The sequence below is a fragment of the Gasterosteus aculeatus genome, chromosome Y (genome assembly GCF_964276395.1).
Source record: "Gasterosteus aculeatus chromosome Y, fGasAcu3.hap1.1, whole genome shotgun sequence".
NCBI lineage: Eukaryota > Metazoa > Chordata > Actinopteri > Perciformes > Gasterosteidae > Gasterosteus > Gasterosteus aculeatus.
Genome location: NC_135709.1, coordinates 3,112,646 through 3,132,435, shown reverse-complemented (window position 1 = coordinate 3,132,435; position 19,790 = coordinate 3,112,646). Strand labels below are relative to the sequence as shown.

General features: G+C 48.4%; 1 protein-coding gene across 1 annotated transcript; it reads right to left on the bottom strand.

Moving 5' to 3' along the window:
* Positions 1-3,383: 3,383 nt before the first annotated feature.
* Positions 3,384-15,599, bottom strand: LOC144390816 (NEDD4-binding protein 1-like). Its single transcript, XM_078097288.1, has 12 exons — positions 14,501-15,599; positions 11,783-12,010; positions 11,464-11,637; positions 10,734-11,233; positions 9,859-10,249; positions 9,310-9,663; positions 8,636-8,871; positions 6,966-7,096; positions 6,701-6,797; positions 6,167-6,274; positions 5,208-5,360; positions 3,384-5,091 (listed from the first exon to the last, which is right to left on the bottom strand). The coding sequence occupies exons 1-12, from the start codon at positions 14,843-14,845 to the stop codon at positions 4,722-4,724; spliced, it is 3,087 nt and encodes a 1,028-aa protein (XP_077953414.1). The 5' UTR covers positions 14,846-15,599; the 3' UTR covers positions 3,384-4,721.
* Positions 15,600-19,790: the final 4,191 nt, after the last annotated feature.

Here is a 19,790-nt window from a genome sequence, read left to right as displayed (position 1 = left end):
AAGGGGAAGTGTGGAAGGGGGGGTGGTCGAGGGCGACAGTCTGAAGCGGGAGGCAAGGAGGAGCGAACGAGGGGAAGGAAGCGAGGATGCAGACGTGATGGATGCAAGGGAGAGGTTAGGAAGAAAATGAAGGAGAGAGCGAGCAGGAAGAGGGAGGAGCAGGCGGCTCATCGGCGAATTCCTGACTTAAAGTTGTTTGGCAGCAGCTTCCACCCGAAATAATGCAAATTGCCAGCTGCGGGTTTCTCAGGATTTCTCGTTGGGGGCTTGTGTGCTGTTGAGATTCTCGTGCAAAACACTTACGGGGGCTGTTTTTTTAACCTCCTTCCGTTAAACTCCAGTTCAAATCTCAATAATCAAATTTGGTGTCTTTATTCTGGATTAAGCTGAGCTTAAACTGACGACGGTTTAACCTTTTATCACATAGACGCCAATCTCCTCGTATAACTTCCTGGATTGGCATATTTTGCCTTTTCTCAGTGACACTCTGGTCTATTGCAATTATGCCAGAGTCCAAAATGCACAAAAAGGCTCCTAACAAGAGCGAGTCAAGAAGCGGTTATTTGTTTGGTTGAGGAAACTCTGCCACTCTGGGTAACTATGTGATTAACAAAGCTAGTCATTAATTCATGGCCTGCGGGGCGGTGATCCAATGACACGTGGAGCACAAGCCGCTTTACAACCGTTGCGTCCAGACGCGTGCATGACACACACACACACACACACACACACACGGGATCACGGAGCAACAAAATAAAAGACAAGGAACCGATTCAGAAAAAAAACAAAAACCCCAGGGCAGCAGTGTCACAGACAGGACTCGTCAAGTGTGCAAAAGCCACAACTCTGTGATCAGGCCGCAGTATTTTTCCTCATTTTATGCTCAGAAGTGGTGGCAGGAGGCACGATCACATCCACGAGCCCCGGCGGACTCTTGTTTTTGCCGGAATGTCTGACGGAGAAAAAGATGACGGACGTCACGGCATTGAGAAAACACGTGTCAGACTTATTTGAATGTCTTAATAGGAAATAGTATATGTCGTCATCCTAGTAATGGTTGCTTTTACAAAAAGACATTTAAGGCTTTGCACAAAATTACATTCAAATCACTTGAAAAATGAATTAAAAGGAATAAAAATAAAAACATTTTCAAATTATATTTGCCAAAATACAGAACAGCTAAAAGGATTTGATACAAAAGCACTTGTTTAAGAGTCCTGTAGTCGAGGGCTTTGATGCAAATAACTCCTGGGCTAATCGATGCTGCTGTCACAGCTGATCCGTATGGTTTGCGCTGCACACAAATGCTTCTTGCTGCTACAAGAAGTCATCACTTCTTGTTGCAAACTAGACTTCCTGGCCGGAATTACCCCCATTGCTATCTCTCTGGCTGAAGCAGACCGGCACGACTTTGTATCTGGAATGTCTTCCCCCCCCCCCCCTCTGGATTCACATGCATGTTGGCGTCGCTCTGCCCCGAAAACCACGAGCCCACCTGCGTGTCCATTTGGGCCGCTTTTGTAATTCCGCTCCAGCTCTGCGGGTCAGCAGACGAGGGTTTCTTATGCCTTAGGAGAGAGACAACCGTCCACATGAAGCAATAGCATGAGAGCTTGAATCTCAAACATGGAGAATTGTGAAAAACAGTGCATCCGTCTGGCATACAGGCCGCCGCGCACGTTTGCATGGAGGCAAAGCGTCTGGACGGCGTTGCTTCTACTCTAAAGCTCCTCCAGGAAGTGAACCACTACGCTTGTAAACATGAACCCAACCGTAAACACTCATTTGATGAGATGTTTTCAAAATACTATATATCGAAATAATCAACTGACCATGCAAGCTTTATATTTCACTTGCAATATAAAGCAAAGTGTTTTTGTAGTGTGGCTTTTGCACACTAGGCAGATGGTTGGAGGCCGGGTGGAGCTGAGCGTTTCCTGATCAACCGCCACGTTAAAGCGAATGACCACGCAGGGGAGCCACGGAAGGTTCCGTTTTTTTTTTCCAATACCAGATTTGCAAATAGAAGCAACGTGGGGGTTTAAGAGGTTAGGGGTGCGTAACACGTCCCGTCGTCACAAATCCATTGCATTTAAAGTTTCATTGCTTGGGGTCTCGGCTGACTTGTTATCGGGTTTACGGGAGAGCGGCATGAAGTATCCGGGATGTGGAACATCTTCCCAAGTTTGGGACAAAGATTAAAGGCCGCAAAACGCTTTTTAAAGGCGACGTCTACAACGAGGAAAACCACCGTTTAAAGTCAAAAGCGGATCTTTCCAATTCTTCACGAAAACACGACCCTCGTAAAAACAAACCACACGAGAGAATGCAAAACTGTAAAGGCAGTTATTCAACGGCCTTTGCCACTGTAAAGAAAAGGCATCCTCTGTCCTCTGCACTATAAACATTGCTTACACAGGTGGGCCGTGTCATGCATCTAGTTCAGTGACAGTGCTCGTAAAAGAGCTCTAAAAGATGAAATTATTAAGTCACGTTCCTCACAAATACTAACATCTTTTTTTTCTTGAGAGTTGTAGTACCAATGAAATGCTCATGAATGGTAACGGCACTGATGGTGCACGAGCAAAACGCCACTGCAATGGTCACGTCTCACTGCACACTGCCCCCTAGTGAACAACCTGCAGTAGTGACTCTCGGACCCGTCGTGCCAACAAAGCATTTGACCCCTGCCCCCCTGACTCAGTCAACATGCACCACAAACTACTAGAAACACTGTCAAAATAATCAATACCGGAAGGATTCTTCCAAAACGGCGGCGCACACACGTGGCAGCGGAAGCAAACACGAGAGATGCTGGAGAGAAGCTTGTGGAATTGTTTGTGGTTATCTGCCATTCTCTTGCCTCGAGAGAATGGCAATGACGACGCCCCGAGTCCGGGACGCCGTCCCGTTCAAAATAGAGCCATCCATTTCGGGAGTGCGGAGGCAATAAACGTTCAAGGCAGTTATTCACGTCAATACAGACAAGACAACCCTAAATGTGAAACCAAAGACAAATCACGGCCCAAACAGCACGGGGGGGGGGGGTCGCCTTTCATTCCCTCCCGCAGCCAAATGCTTCCATATGAATCTGCGAGCTGGCAGTCGGTCTGGTCGACCCCTTCAGGCCAGGCGGATATAACTCAACAACGATGGCCATGGGTTAAGTTGAGTTAAAAACTCAACTTTTGAGTTAGAATTATTATTATTATTATAAAAACATGAGTAAAAAAAGTCAACGTCACACTGCCAGCACCTTATGGGAGCATGTCAAACACTATGTATTGTCCAGGAGTGGAAAGGAAGCGCACCCAAAACTACAAAACATTTTAAAAGGGTTACACTGCCTCTGAAGAATGAATTAGAGAAACAAAACACAAAAGTTTGATTGGAACTGCGGTTTTTATTTCCTTTTTCCCCACATACACAAAACCATATGTGCACGGTAGCAGAAAAAAACCTTGAATTTACAAAAAAGTAAAACTGATATACACAAAATAATTATATTACAAACAAAAAAAAAAAAAAAAATCCTTCAGTGACCCTTACAACAACATAGCAAGTACAAACAAATTTGACTTTTAGACACCTTGTAAAATGTTTGTGCAGAGACTCTTTTTCTTACAAATGGGTTTACATTACAAACCTCTGATGCACAACAAATACGCTGCACCACGCGTTCTCTGGGTGTACGAGGGTAAAAAAAAAAAAAAAAACCCACCAAGATCTCTGCGGGTCCATCAATGAAAGTGGATTGAGTTCAGCCATTTAACACAAAATATGTATCATGACAGTACCGGTTGTCGTCTTTGCACGATTTTCTTCTGGCCTAAATACACAAATTATTTCAAATTTTGGTGAATCATAACTCAAACTGATAGGATACATCCAAACTCTTGTAGTGTGGCGCTTGCAGGCGTATTACCTGAAGCATGAGGCGGAAAACTCGGGAGCAAAACGCACAGGGTCAACGTCGACCACAACTGGAACCAGCGCGGCTTCAAATCCACTTCCGGATCGCGGCAGCAGATCCAGATTCAGCAGCTTCTCAGAGATCATCTTCAAGACAGCAGCAGCACGGAGGGGCCAGATGACCTCCGACGGCGGGGGTCGGGACGTCACAGTGATGGTCCTCAGACGCCGTACCCAGAAGGGAAATGTGTCTGGGGTCCAAACTGAACTTTTTGGGGGGGGGGGGTTTCTGTCCAACATGAGCCGATAAAGCTCGTGACACACGCTTCAAAAACAAGCGTAACTCTGGCTGACTGCTGAAACCGCTCACTGACAAATGGAGTTGAAAAAGTTTGGCCCGGCCCATCGGGGGAACGTAACGAGTGCAGAACTAATACGCGGAACCAATAAACAGCTCACAGCTTTGGAGTCTGATGGAAACGAGGCTTTGACCACTGCTGTTGGTCCACAACATTTTCTCCCTGTGCTCGGCCCACATTGAAGGAACCAAAAACACTCTGTTGCTCGACGATTATGGCATTTTTTTTTTTTTTAAGATTTTGAGTTTCTGGACGTGTTGTTCATCCAACTTTAAAAGCAAAAAAAACGAGGGCGAGAAAAACATCCGCCGAGGAAAAAAAAAAAAAGACCTTTTGTCGATAGCAGCTGATGTGACGCGAAATCTGATTTAAAAAAAAATCAAAAACTTCCCCATGACCGTCAGGTGGGAAGAAACGGTGAAACAAATTGTTTTATGCCGACAGGTGTGTTCATCCCAGCAGCAGCCCCGACAGGGCGTTCAGGTCTCTCATGTACGGGTTGTCGCAGAGGATGCGGTCGATCCGCTGCTTCTGGTCGGGGAAGATGTCGTACAGCTTCCCCTTCAGCTCCGTCGTCTCCGCCGGCGACCGCTGGGGCGGGGGCGAGGGCGAGGGGGACGGGGAGCGGCGGGGCGGGAACCATTCGGGGCCGCCGGAGTGGGACCACTGCGTGGCGGGGCGGGGCGTCGGGGAGGGAGGCGGCCGGTGGGTGGAGGCGGGGGGCCGGGCGGCGGAGTGGAGCGCCGGGCCGCGAACCGGCTGCTGGGGGGGAGGCCGGAAGTCTGAGGGCCTCAGAGGTGGAGGGGAGACTGGAGCCCTCCTGACAGGGGGGTAGATATAGAAGTGAGGAGCACGGCCAGAACAACAACAACAACAACAACTCAGGTCATCGCATCATCAAGCACGTGACATGGCGGCGGCGGGACGGAGACGTACCGCGGGTTTCCTCTCGGCTCCGACGCAGAGACATGTGCAGGCGAAGCCCACCGGTCGTCCCTACGCAGGAAGACGTTAAGGTGGGGTCCGTTTTTCCCCAGAGGGTCGTCGGGGATCATGAAGTGGTCCTCCACGAAAGTAAACGGAAGCAACCTGCCGGTGGAAAAGGACAAGCAATATCAGGTAAACATATCAGGTAAACGCGAGTTTTTCGCAAATGGGGATTGTTTTGTCTCCCAACGGAAAATATTTCTGAGCGGGATTCATCTGAACTGTCTATTAACACCTACAGTATTTGTTTTGCAGGAAGACGTCCCGCTCGGCGGTGTCGTTTATCGCAACCATCGAAAATTTTAAAAAGAAGCGTCGCACCACATAACCTTGCAGTATATCGTTAAATGTTACATAAAATAACCCTTTTTGTCAGCGTCGTTGAAGATGCACACAACCGAGTGGCTTAACGTGGGAATAATTGTCCCCTTGAAAAACAATGAAACAACAAAAAAAGCAAAGAACAGCTGTGTAAAGCCCACATTTACCTACCAAACCTTCCGTGCTTTGCAAGTACACTGCGGTGACTCAAGTGCAGTTCATAAACATCTATCTAATTGATAAGTCATTCAAATGAGTACAGTACTTTTCACTGTAAAAGCTTTTTTGGGTCCAAGAAAGTAAACTGAACCACGACGTCGGTGTCAATCAACTGTCCCACAAACATTCCCTGTCGTTTACTTCCTCAAATGTTAAATAAAAATGAACTAAATTATAGCTCGGATTGAATATTTCGCCTTTGATTCGAAATCCAACTAAAGTCAATGTTAATCTGCTTCCTGGATTCTCATTGTTCTTCCTTCAGGCGCAACAAGAATGTTAGTAAAAAGCAAATAGACGAGTCGGCGGATCTCCAGTGGCTTGTTGGGAAATGGGAGCGGCGGACTGGACACACAGCAGTCGATCACCTCTCTTGAATGATCTTGCGCCAGGTGTCCGAGGTGTCGACAAAGTCCCTCAGGTTGTCGTTGGTTACGATGATCCCGTCCGTTTTTTCTGCTAGGTGGAGCAGGAACCTGACGGAGAGGGAGAGAGAGAGAGAGAGTCCAGAAAACACGTGACATATTACATATTATGTCAGAACAGACACATTTGCAAATCAACTCGAAGGCGCTGAGGAGATCCGGCTTTCAAAAGTCATTGCAAAACTTCATATGAAATCATACGACACCGCTTTTGCACTTGACGATGATCTGTCGAATCCGTCCGCTAGTTAACGAGGTTACTCGTGTCTACTGTGAAAGTATAGTGATGGGTGGACGTACGGGACCCAGAGTTGTACACTAGCAAGATAAATACAAGGGGAAATGCCCAAAGATGGCAGAGCAGGTGTAGAGGAATCCGCTCGGCTCGACGCCGCGTGGATTTAAAAGGACCCTCTCCTCTAAGAAGTCTGATTCAATCCAAGCTTTAAGAAAAGTGTGTGTTGTGTGTGTGTGTACCTGTCGTCATGTGAGGATATCCTCTGGCCACACACCTCTCTGGAGGGAGTGAAGGAGAGCAGTCTCAGGTCCTCTAGCTGGTTTAGAAAATGTTGCTCTGTAATAGGATAACAACAACTCTATTAATGTTACACCGTGGTAAAAATGGCAGAAGAAGAACACCCAAACACAATTTGCTTGGATCGTGGCCGCCCTCGTGTGGCCGGTTCAAAGAATGACGCGCCACGGCACAAACAGTCGGAGGCGGCGAGCCGCACGGGCGTACCTGTTGTGGAGCGGTCTCTTTTCTGACGCCACTGGGGGACGAAGACGGTGATCTCCCTGTGGCCGAGCCTCCAAAAGGTTTCCACTGCCAGCGCGATTCCCCGACAGGAGAAGAAGCGATGAAGGCCGTGGCTGGAGAGAGGAGGAGGAGGAGGAGGAGGAGAGGCAGATAGCATGAGGCGAGCTGTGAGAAAGCATTACGTCGTCACAACTCCACCATGCGACGAAGCCGCAAGACAAACCAAATGATGCTTATTGATGCAAAATTAAGAACATCGGGGGGGGGGGAAAAAACAAAACACAGCAGGTCAGCACCGAGGCAAAGGCTGGTTTCAGCCGGCTCCCCTGCAGCAGCCAAACAGACGCACTGCACGTCAACGGCAACAATCTGGGTCAGCCGCGGCGGCGCGAGGTGGAGGGTGGCGCACGTCACTAAGCGGTCTGCGCAACAAAATGAGTTGCCGCAAAACAAAACAAAAAACAGCAGCAGCTGCGGCGAGAAAGCCCCCCGAGGTCGGGCCAAGCAGGAAGCCACGGAGCTCAAACAGTGACGTCCTCACTTGGGTTTGTTTACAAGCGGAGAGACGCGATGCACTTTATCTGATTGTCTCCGATGTGTGCGATTGTGTGTTAAAAGGCGGCGTCTGCCCAATTGCGACGCCTCTAAGCCCTCCCATCTTTCTGACAGTGATCGAGTGCAACTTGAGGGGAAACGGGGCAGAGCGATGTGCACGCTGGAGAGAAGTCAAAACTCGTGCCGGAGGAGGATTTGATGGATTTTCTCAGAGAAATGATTACAAAAACTGTTCCGAGGGGTCAACATGTCGCCCACCGTGAAGGGAGCTTCTGTCGTTTTTTTTCCGTTGTCATGTGCATTTCTGCCAGTTACGTCACTTCTTCTTTATGCAACTTCCCTTTCGCTCCCGGTTACTAACTCGATCACCGATTCGGCCGCACGTGAGCGGCCGTGAAGCAGAGACGCACAGCGGACATTCTGCTTCCGACACGAAAATATTCTAAAAAAATCTCCAGCGGTGTGACGCAAGTCAGGAACCCCTCAGCACCTGCAACCGATGCATTGTGTGACGTCACCACACACGCATTACAAAGTGGCCCTGGGTTGAAGACAGATTAGACATCAGCAGCGTAAAACAAACCATCATTCTCAAGACTCCAATGTGGAAATGTTTTTACTAGAAAAGGGCCGTTCTTCACAAAAACAGCACACACACACACACGCACGATGAGTAACAAAGTTGTGTGAATCCGTGGGTGGAGTTTTGGTGCGCCCACACAAAAAGGGGTCATAGCTGTGACCCACGCACCACACCCCGGTATGACTAAAAGTGTGTGCGTGTGTGTGTGTGTGTGTGACCTCAACTGAGGAGAGTGGCGGCGTTGATGGGAAAGGCGGCGGCGGCGGCGGCTTCGTGTGCAAAAGGAACGAGGCTGCGTGCGCTCCCGGTTTGGTATTACATGTGTCATCGAAAGCACGACACGTGTGCACTATTTCATATCCATGTCACACCGACGTGACTCAAACCGAAGAAAAACTCCATCGCGCAGTTTGCTGAAGCAGAACACAAGCTGCGGACAGCTGTTGTAAACACACACGCGCGCACACACACACACACACACACACACACGCAGGAGCAGGTGGTGCCGACTTACGCCATGGCCACGTTGCTGCCGTCTATGATGACGTGTCGGAGCTCCTGACGTCCCGGCTCATTTGGCAACTTCAGACTGTAAGGAGTCCGCAGCGACTGATGGAAACGAGCGAAGCCGGTCACCGGGGCGACGGGGGGGTCGTTGGCAGGGGGGGCCCTGGCTCCGACCCCGTGGGACCCCGTGTGGCTGATGGTCTGATAGGCGGAGGCCGGCGGCCGGGAGGAGGGCTGAGCTGACTGAGGAGGAGAGTAGAGAGAAAAAAAAAAAAAACTCACTCGTGAAATAACTGGTGAGTCACGACATGAAATCACAACAAAGTTTAAGATCTCATTTCCAGCACTGTGACGCAAAACATGAGTGGGACGGAGTGTCACACAATATACACAATATACACTGCCCTACAAGTCTGGCTGTTTTCACCAAGTGTGTATCATGTAAATACAAGTTTCTCTACAAGAAGAAAATGACTAATCAGCAGGAATGTAAGCTGATCCATCGGGAAGTCCAACAACGGATTTGTTAAACTCTCTTTTAAAGACTTTCCCAGGCAACACATTTAAATACATGTATAAAAGATGTACAAAATTACACTTTTATTGTCGCAAATTTACATTTGAAGAGATGAAAAAGTGAACGAAAACCCACTATTGGGTGGCCGGGAGGAGAATACCTACACTGGGGGTCGAAGTCAAGGAGTTGGCGTTGGCCGTGAACCACTGAGGCGTGCTGCGCAGCGCCGTCACCGCCTCGACTTTCACCGCTCCCCCCAAAGTCTGCGTCCCGCCCCTCGACAGGAAGTCCCTCTGGGAGACGCCGCCGCCCCCTCCCCGCGCAAAGTAGTCCGTCCTGGATCCAGACTGGCCGTCCGGGTGGGTCGGCGCCAGGGTCGTCACCCGCGACGGCCGACTGTCCGCTGCTCTGCTGTTCGCGAGGACGACGCCGCCGTCGTCGTCCTCGTCGTCGATGGTGATCACCTCGTAGCGTCCTGCTCCTCCCTGAGCGCTGGAGCTCCGCTTGATGGCGACGGCCTGAAACGAGACGGGGGCGCGAGATCGTTCAGGGAGCAAAGTGGAGCGCAGGGTAACTAACAACATTAGGTTATTTTATCTGATATCAGCCGAAATGGATCATGCGGAGAAGCAAAAATAAAAAAAAAATGTTACACTTGAAGGACACCTGAAGGACTTAAAAATGGAGATCAGGTGTTTTGTTTGAAAAGTTACCTGCTGAGTGCTGGTCTCACTGCCGCTGCACTGCCTGCGGTGCCCCAGACCGTTGCTGCTGCTGCTGCTGCTGCCTCCGCGCTGGTTGGGCTTGATGTTCTCCTTAGATCGGCCCTGGTCAGCCGATGCTCTGCTCAGCTCGCGCTCCTTCTCTTTGAACCGAGCGACCAAGGAAGAGGAGGACGACGAAGACAACAACGGCGATGAGGAGGAGGAGGGAGTGTCAGGAGAGCGCACAGAGTTCAGTCGCCTCTCCTTTTCCCCGCCGTTTGAGCCCTCCGTACAACGCTGGGTCTCCTCAACGATTCTCTCCAGAACGAGGAAGGTATCTTCCGTCTGTCCCGTCTCCTTGACGACGCGCTCCACCACTGCCTGCTCGTAACCCATAGTTCTAAAAAAAACAAAAGAAATGTTCTAAAAGGCATTAAAATACGGGTGGATGAAATCCAGCGTTCTGATTGGATGAGAGTGAGTCACAGCGGTGCCTTATTGAGCGACCGTTAGTTGACAAAAAAAGACCGTAAATCCCAACAAATGATCGGTTTCGGGCAATGTGGAGCTTCTGCAAACCGGACAATTAGGGTGGACGTCATCGGCCATGAGAATTAATGAGATGCGGCGAGATCTTGCAAGGAGACCCAACGCTGTTTACACGTACAGGGACTCTTTTTTCCTCCAGGCTACTGAAATGCGATGCACAACGTTTGGTGGCGAACGCCATTTTGTGCTGAAAGGCCGCTACTTACCTACGCTTTTAGAATTTTGCTGCGCGTCGGCCCCAACAACACCCTTGAACCGATACATTATTGGACGATAAAAGTACAGCTTTACTGCTTAATGATGTATTAATGAAGAACTCCTATTCGCTCGTTTACCTGAAGAAGTTGACCAAGCAGCGGAGGTTGGTTTCCGGGCTAACGGCCTCCCCGTCATCCGAGGCTCCTTCGCTCGCGTCCAGCATGATCACGCCGGCCACGGCGTTCGCTTTCCCCGAGGAGGAGGAGGACGAGGAGGAGGAGGAAGAGGAGGAGAGGGAGGAAGACGTGGAGGGGGTTTTGGATCTGCAGCCGCCGCCGCCGCCCTCTCTGTCCCGCTGTCGCTCTCTCGCCCGCTCCGGCGACTCGTCCCGGCGCTCCAGGGAGTACTGTCTCTTTGTGTCGCGCGGCTCGCTCTCGGACGAGCGCCGCTTGTGCGAGGGCCGGGTGCCGTTGAGCGGGGCGCCCTCGGGACCCGAGGCCGTCGCTCCTCCCACTTTGCCGCCGCCGCCCCCTTTCTCCTCGAAGCTGGTGCCGAGGATTTGGTTGGAGAGCTCCGTCACGGGGGTGCTGCTCTGCGAGCGGTCCTGGTCGATCTCGGCCGCAGTCGGGAGCGGCGTCTGGTCGAGCGGAAACCATCATGACTTCCCTTTCAAACTTAAAATGTAAAGCTTTGGCGATGAAGCCAAAAAAAGTGTAGTGTATATACGTATTGGGACACGTGTACATGTAGTAAATCATACTACATCAACCGTAAGGGCTTCTGAAGTTGGACAAGCTCGACACAGCGGTTAATGATGTACTGCAATAAACGGTGTTAAGAAATTGTGTTTAAATGGAATCCACTAACCCGGGAGGATGAGTTTGTGGTCGTGGGGCTGTGAGCCAGCCCCAGCAGCTCTTCCTTCAGGGCACTGGGCAGCAGAAGAAGCTCCATCGTGTACTTGTCATCCCTTTCCTCCACAAAGGACTTGAACGCCCGCTTCACGGCGGGCTCCCTCTCGCTCGGCAGACTCTGCTTTTCCTGGATGCGTCACAAACGAGAGTTTCAGGAGGACGAGGCGAGTTCTTCGGGCGAGCGCCGGATTAATAATGTAGACGAACCCCCCCCTCCGTGCACCTAAAAGAAATCTCCTTCCCACAAGCCACCGTGCGGTAAACCCACTTACCTGGAACAGCGCTACAAATTGCTGCACCCGGCTCTGGGCCATCACTACGGGCTCAGCCCGGCCCAGCAGGCGCAGGCGGCCCGGCTCAGGCACCACGACTTCGGCGCTCGTGTCCCGCATGAGCCTGTCCAGGAAGAGGCCGCGGGCTCCAGCAAAAATGCAGTGCATGTCCGCTGGGTACCGCTCTTCTTTCCGTAGCTCTGGGTCACAGAGTCCTCGAACATATTCCTGCACGACAAGGAGAGCGACATGCTAGGAATGCGCACGCGCACACATGACTGCGTTGCTTTTTGCAGCTCAATGACACCCTACTAAACGAAAGAAAAAGAAATAGCAGAGATGTCGGCGACATTTGGAATTAATCACGTTAGTCTAAATTAAATACTTTTATTTACAGGAATAGCGGCAACAGTCGCTTGTACTTGTTCATGAGCACACAAACTCCCACGCAACTCGCTGCAGAGCCGTTGCGCTGACAGACGGCGAAACTAAACACTCGTCATTGATTCAGGGAATCTCGCGACTAAGGGAAATGTTCGGATGAATCAGCTGCAGGCGGGTGCGGTTACTTCCTAGCAGATACTGTGATGGTAAACATATGTTATAACGTTGCCTTGTGCTAAAACCTGCGTCTCAAGTGCCTGTGTTTGACGCTGATGTGCAAAAGCAGAAAGGATTTGAGGTTTCCATATGAAAAAAAAAAGGGAGTTAACAGGCGCTCGTACAAAAGGAGCACTTTGTGTTGCCCTCTTAATCTTAACCTTGGTTCTTATCTCGACTTGGTTTGCCTCCTGCTTGCAAGCAATAAATGGACTTTTTGCAACTTCGATCATTCATCAATGTTTTTTATTAGATAAACATTGAAAGAATTCATTCTCTTCTCCCGAATAAGTTTTGTTGAAATATTCCACAACAATACTGTCACATTTATTTAGCATTAATGTGCAAGAAAAAAAAAGAAAAGAAACTGAGAATGAATGTAAAATGACTCAACAAAATATAGAAAGGACGTCAGACTGAAAAGGGCACCAGAATTGTTGCTGAAATAAAACTATTAATGGAAATCTGTTTTTTTTTTTATTTAGTTCAATTCAATTAGAGATTTAGTTATTAAGTTATTTTCTTTTTCTTTTTAAAATGAGTGGTTTAAAGTGGATGTGGCGGTGACCACCGGGAGCGGATTCCACTGCAGAGATGTTTTCACATTATATGACTCAGTTGCACAAGGAAAACTTTGAGTAGCCTTGACGCAACAAAGGCCTGTCGGGATAATCGATTTATATGAAAACGAGTGCGATTATTTTTTTGTTTGCGGGCTACATTAGATTGATTTTAAATATATAAAGGATTGTCACAAATGACAGAGCCAATAGAAAGGTGTTCAAAAACAGTGGCAACGAAAAGAGGCAACGCGTCGAACTCAAAATCTCACCTAAAACACGACCGTCCCACTTTCACCAGAAACGCCGCCCTGCACGCCTTTCCAGTGAACACATTTTCTCGATCCCTACTGTATCGCCCCCACGCCCGATGTACAAACATCTGTGCTGGCATGCGGAGACGCCCACGGGTCACCTCCACATCAAGGGAGACGAGATAACGTCGTCATTCAGGACCAAAGGAGACGGAGAAGACACCTAGGTCAATAAAATCTCACAACGTTAGTCCCTGCAGTTGGCTTTGGGGAATCCTTCCGTTATTTAGGGGAAATTTTATTTGGATATTAAAGTATGAAAAGCAAATACATGGCTGCCCGCCGTGGATACATTTTCCAATCAACCTAAATACAAGCAGTCACAAAGTGTACTCCACCACAAGAAAGATTGGCCATTGTGACCGTGACTTAAACAGGCGACCCCCCCCCCCCGCCCCATATGTCTCCGGTTGACTAGCAGAGCTCGGAACAGCTGGTTACAGGGGAAGCAACTAAACAGACCCATGACACAAGATGCAGAAGTGTGACAGACGCATGGGAAATCACACAGGGATCGGCGAACGCCACAGATGCCAACAGGCACTTTGCATATACAAATCTCAAAAATGCGTCGCGGGCCCCAGGTGCTTCTTTTTAAAAAATGGACTTTGGGCGTGACGGCGACTTTTAGTGTCAGTTGATGGGATTCGGTCCCACTGGGCACGGCTTCACTAGGACGGAGGCCACATCGTGCTGCAGATATCAAAAGTAGGAGAGCCCTTCCGGGGGATCTGAGATGGTCTTGGGGAAATTAATAAATGCAGTGCATTCATTCCTCGGTGACACACAAAAGGAATTGCGTTGCACGTCACTTCGTCACAATTGCACCCAGAGGTACACCACCTCTCCCATTGGCGTCCACGTGACCCCAAACCCTGTAAGATTGTGGTCAGCGGCGGGAAAGTATTCCTTTGGAAATCAGGGTTGTGCAAAGCACAACACACGGCGCCGGCCACTGAACACAAAGACACAATTGCCCGTGGGTGTGACACCATTTGGTGGCTTCTTTGCCAACCGATCCAACGTCAGACATATTTGACGTGACGTCATAAAGTACTGCGGATGTGGGCTAAAGAGGAAGAGGCAGTCGGCGTTGAACTTTATCTCTTAGTTGCTACAACAACCACAACAACAACAACACCCTTTATCGAGACACACCCGTTGCGTGGGCCAAACAACACTGGTTATCCGGTCGACAACGACCCCCGTTTGTCGCGGCGGGAAACGGCTCAACGCGACCTCACCTTTGCCTTCGACACGTCGTCCCCGGTTCCCCGCAGCTGCAGCCATATCTGCCGCGGCGTTTTGCTGCCGTGCGGCGGCCCCGCGTGGTCCAGCAGGCCGATGATGGTGAACGTCACTTTGAAAACCTGCTCCACTCGAGCCGTGGCGCACGTCAGCTCGTCTTGCTTCGCCTCCGGCACCGTGAACTCGTCCACGGTGAGGGCCTCCCGCTGCTGCCGCTGCTGCCGCTGCCGCCGCCCCGCCGCCGCCGCCGCCGCGGGCGCGGGGAGCCCGCCGGCCGGCTGCTCGGCGCACGTTAGCTCGGCGACTCGCCTCATTCCGAGCAAAGGCCGCGTTGTTGACATTCCGCCCCGCGGCCCCGCCGTCGCGCCGGGGACCGACGCCTCAACACTCGAACCCGTCGGGGCGCTTGGGCGCCGTCGGGGTGTTCATGGTCTCCGTCGGTGCGTCCTCCGCAGCAACCAGGCGACGTTTACGGCGCCTAGCGACATGAACAACAGGGGTAGCGCTTAGCTTAGGAACTCGGAAGCCCCGAATGACGTATCCGGAAAGTCCCAGTGATGGCGTCATCAAAACCCGACGTTTGTTCTCCCCGGTTTCATATCTCCCGAGTACTCGGATCTTTTGCGTAAAACTGCAAGAAAGTTTTGCCTTTGACATTTGACTAAAGTAAGAGCACACGAGATTAGCGTGACGATATACTAAATTAAAGTACTGCCTGTGTTTATAATATTGGATTATGATTGTTGATGCGGTTAAAGTGTAGCCTACATTAATCTCAACGTGGAATGTAACTAGTTACCAAAATGAAGTTGTGTAAAATGAATATAATATTTATAAAAAATATATAAATATATATAAAATTGAACTATGTAAAGTAGACTACCTCAAAACAAAGCATAGTACTTGAATAAATGTAGCCTACTTAGTTACTTTCCATCGCTGTTGATCTGCCGATATGTTGTAGGCTACAAACAAAAAAATCAAAACACGACACGCAGATTTGCCTATATTCTTAATAAGATTATTTTCAAAAGCAAATGAGAATTATATCTGTAATAGTGTGCGCGTGCACTAAATGTTTACTCTACTAAACTCTACTGGTCTCGCCAGCATGCGCCGCGAAAAAAGTAAAGGGTCCCCCTTTGAGAATTATCGCATTACCTTTAAGCGCTTTTCTACTTTCAGAAGGCCGGCCACCAGGTGTTAAAGTGTAAAACAGCGTGGGAACAAACCCCACGCTGCACTGCTGGTCATAACAGACTAAGTTAAGCTCATCATACATGAGCGTACTGAACTCTGAAGTCACTTACCTTTAAAGAAAAGGTAGAAGGGGGAGTGAAACCATGCGGTTGCCAGGCTGGTAAGGGCCATCCCACACGTTTCATTCAGTCAGGTACATAATATCACAAAAGGGCGAAAACAAATGAATAATTTGCTTCGAAAAACCACATCCTCCGCTAAGCACCGTCAGAGTTCATCACACCCACTGCACCTACACTTACAGTAGGCCGACACACAGAAGTCTCACCCACCTCGTGACGCCCTTACAACCGTTGGAACATTTGACCCTGCTGGCTTGAAATCTAGTATGCATTTCTGGGAAGTTCACCCCGCTCGTGGAACAATGCCGAGGTACAAGAACATTGAAAATGTGCAGCAGGTAGAATAGAAGGCACAGCAGGTGTATGTCCGAAGTGAAGTATTTTATACAGTTTTTACCAACTGCTTACACACAAAATATTTTCATGTCACACGATTTCTGAAACCTCCGACTCAAAGTGCAAAACTACATGCCAAATCTTCAAAACCATAAGCTATTTCTCAGCCTCTGACTCAGTTTTCAACTGCATGAAACACTCTTTTCAAAACACACTACGCACAATTCTCTACCTGAAACACATAGATCCATCCGGAAGTGACTTGCATTCATTTTCCATCAAAATGCTACACTTATTCACCAGGTCACACAGACACACTCCTCATGTGCTAACATGTGCAAACACTGATTGCTTAACTGATCACCAACTAATCACTGCTTTAGTGGGCCTATAAATAGGGACAGCGTGTGGGTAATATAACCATGTGTGCTGCCATCACTCAAAATGGGGTCCTCCATCACAATGCCACACTGGGTCCACACAACACCGGCCATATACTCACTTTTCTGGACGAAATTCACACAATGCTTGTCCCTGATCCAGATCAGGCGCCTGCTAGATTTGTGGTTATATGGGACAATGTTAGTTTTCACCGGGCTGTTCTGGTCCAAAACTGGTTTGCCACCCATCCACAATGTGTAGTTCTGTACCTACCCCCAGATTCACCTTTTCTAAATCCCATAGAGGAATTCTTCTCAGCCTGGCACTGGGAACTGTATGATCGCCAACCCTAAGCCCGCATGCCGCTTCTCCAGGCAATGGAGGACGCATGTGTGGACATAGAAGTTGCCTCTGTCCAAGGTTGCATACGCCATGCTAGGAGATACCTCCCTCGATGTTTGGCAAGAGAAAACGTAAGTATTGTGGCCAGACCCAGCTCGGAGAAGAGATGGAGCTCAGCACTGGGGACTGTACCCCCTCTACCCCCCTGCCAATTCCTGGACCGGGACCCCACAATTTACTGTATTCTACTGTAAAGAATATACTTGTATGTATATGTATACAACAGTAATGTTTGGCCTAATAATTATATTCTGTTTCTACATTGCATTGGCGTTTCCGGTGTACTTGTTACCCCCTCTCAGCACGTCACTTTCACTGTAGAACGTTGTATTTAAATGTAGATGTAAGCCTATGAAAGACCAAAGAGCTTTAGATTTAGAACAGCAGTGTTTACATGGTATATCCCAAAATGTATTATTATGAAAGATGTGTTCGTGGCATTTTGAGTGCAGCGTTGCATTTTGAAGGAGATGTGAGGCATTTTGCATTTTGTGTGTGCAGTTTTGAGAATTGTGTGTAGAGTTTTGAAAAAAGGAGACTTAGTTTTGAAAACGTGTGTAAGCAGCTGGTAAAAGCTGTAATAGATTCAAGCTTTCAGACCTTCATCAGGTCTAATGTTCAGGAGTACAGTTGAAAAAATTAAAAGAGTAAACTGTTGAAATACAAACATTGCTGCTGTTGCTGTGCCAATATTTGCTGCAAAGGTCTGAATATTTGAAATTCAGTGTCCTTGAGAGACTGTCCAAAAATGATTGGGGGGTTTGCGGTAGGTTCGTTGCTAAATTTAAAGCAAATAAAAATGAAATAAGATAAAAAAAAGATTTTTCTCAATACAGTTAAATAGACTAGACTGCTGTTCGTCCCATTCCGGCTGGCCAATAACTTTCCGATTTACAGCACTCGGTCAGAAAACGGCCCTCTTACTGGTGCTGCTATCATTCCATTAATCAAATACTATTTAGATTAAATGTCCTTATGCTTTGTTCACGTGTCAGTAGAAATGCACTGGCAGATTAGAAGAATTTTCACCTCTGGGTCACACTTTTGCCAGGAACGCGTCAGTACCGCTACCCGCCGCTAGATGGCGCTGCACCCCTCAGAATGCCTCTCAATACGCAGCCCCCTTCTCTCCCTGTGCACCCCGATGACAAGGAGTAATATCGACAGTGTTTCAAATCAATATTTTTCATTATTTGAGGTTCAGACGCATCGGCAAAGGAATATTGTCTCCACCGGAGTTCATTGTGATGTATAACGCGGTCGAGAGGGGAGAAAAACAGAGACGCGGATGAAAGCTTCTATTTCCTGTGGTTTTTGGCAATGTTGTGCTCCCGGTCTACAGTTGTTGTTGAAATCACTCCAGTGGCTAAATGTAAAAAACAACAACACTGTATCCAATACAAAATATCTGTTAAATTGAGTGCAGTGTATCAATTCGGCGTGATTCAACATTCTAATCCACATGATAAATGTCACATTCACGTAAAGTCGTTGGCGGTGGAAATGCTTTAAACAGAAATATTGCTTCCAGTGCAACAGATTGAATAACCGTCCAATGCCTCATCGCTTCACTAGGTGGCGTCATGTTGCAGTTGCAGTGTGTGTGCGTGTGTGTGTGTGTGTGTGTTTGTGTCTGAGAACAGCTGTGACTGCCACCTGTGAGGTGAAGCTGAGGCTGACCTGCGACACGTGCTCCTCTTTAGTGTGTGTGTGTGTGTGTGTGTGTGTGTGTGTGTGTGTGATACGGCTGGACAGACAGACTACATCTTGGGGACCAGATCTTTATGAATAATTACTCGAATTCTGGTTTAAAAAGGAATCAGAAAAGCAAATGTAACCCGAGAGATGAAAATGAAAGAGGGCCCACAGCAAACAGACATTATTTATTTGTGTAGGATTTCAACGTGTCAGTAAACCACTTCATGTGTTCCAGATGTAGCCCCGCTTCCAGCAGTTGGTTTTTTTCAGCAGCCACTTTTGACAGATTGTGTTTGCTTCACACACACGGGCGTGAAAAAGCTGGACAAAGACAATTTGCACATAGCGTTGAGGCCTAGTTACATTACATTTTGCATGTGAATATTTTATCTGTCTCCTCACTCCGGGTCATTTAAATATCAAAGTTTCACAGGGTGAGCTGCCCCTTCGTTTATGTGCTTGTGCGACTGATAGAAATCAAGTGAAAACATGTATGTATGTGTGTTTAAGTGACATTTGTTTCAGGTGTTTGTTGTTGTAAAACTCATTTTGGCAACAAGAGGCATGTGACTTTTGAATCACATATCTTGCCAACACCTTTTTTTGTGTATGGATGCATTAAAAGTCACCTTAATTAGATTTTTTTAAATTGCCCAACCTGTTTATTTGCCATTCACAAGATCTTTCCATGATGATACCATAGCTTTAAAACGCAAATGATTGCTGCATTGAACTAAATCCAGCGTTTTGCAGAATTGTGTTACACGCAGATTGTCGTTGGTGGTTCCGGTCTGGCTTACAAACTACACGACTATTGTCTCTTCGGCTACCTACAACCGCGCTAATAAGTGTCCCGGGGAGCAATTACAACTTTTATTCCTTTACAGTTCACGCGTGGACACAATAGTTGTGCATCAATAAGAAAAGGAAAAGTGACTTCGAACATCCGTAGGGCTAATGCAACGCCGCTAACAGCGAACTAAACGAAGCAGACTTTAACTGCTGCGAGTACAGACAACAAGGTGGGCGATGCCTTCTGGGGTTAAATTGACCCCCCCCCCCCCCGGTTAGTGGGTCGATAATCAAGGCTGTTGTTGTTTGTGATCTTCGGGGTAAAATTCTGACCCGACGAATCAGCGAAACACAC

What these genes read in the sequence shown, in the direction of transcription:
- LOC144390816 (XM_078097288.1), bottom strand. Translation starts at nt 14,845, where the DNA reads ATGTCAACAACGCGGCCTTTGCTCGGAATGAGGCGAGTCGCCGAGCTA. An exon ending in AATTTGTAGCGCTGTTCCAG is followed by an intron (nt 11,638 to 11,782) that starts GTAAGTGGGTTT and finishes TGACGCATCCAG; the next exon opens with GAAAAGCAGAGTCTGCCGAG. An exon ending in GAGCCGAGAGGAAACCCGCG is followed by an intron (nt 5,092 to 5,207) that starts GTACGTCTCCGT and finishes CCCCCCTGTCAG; the next exon opens with GAGGGCTCCAGTCTCCCCTC.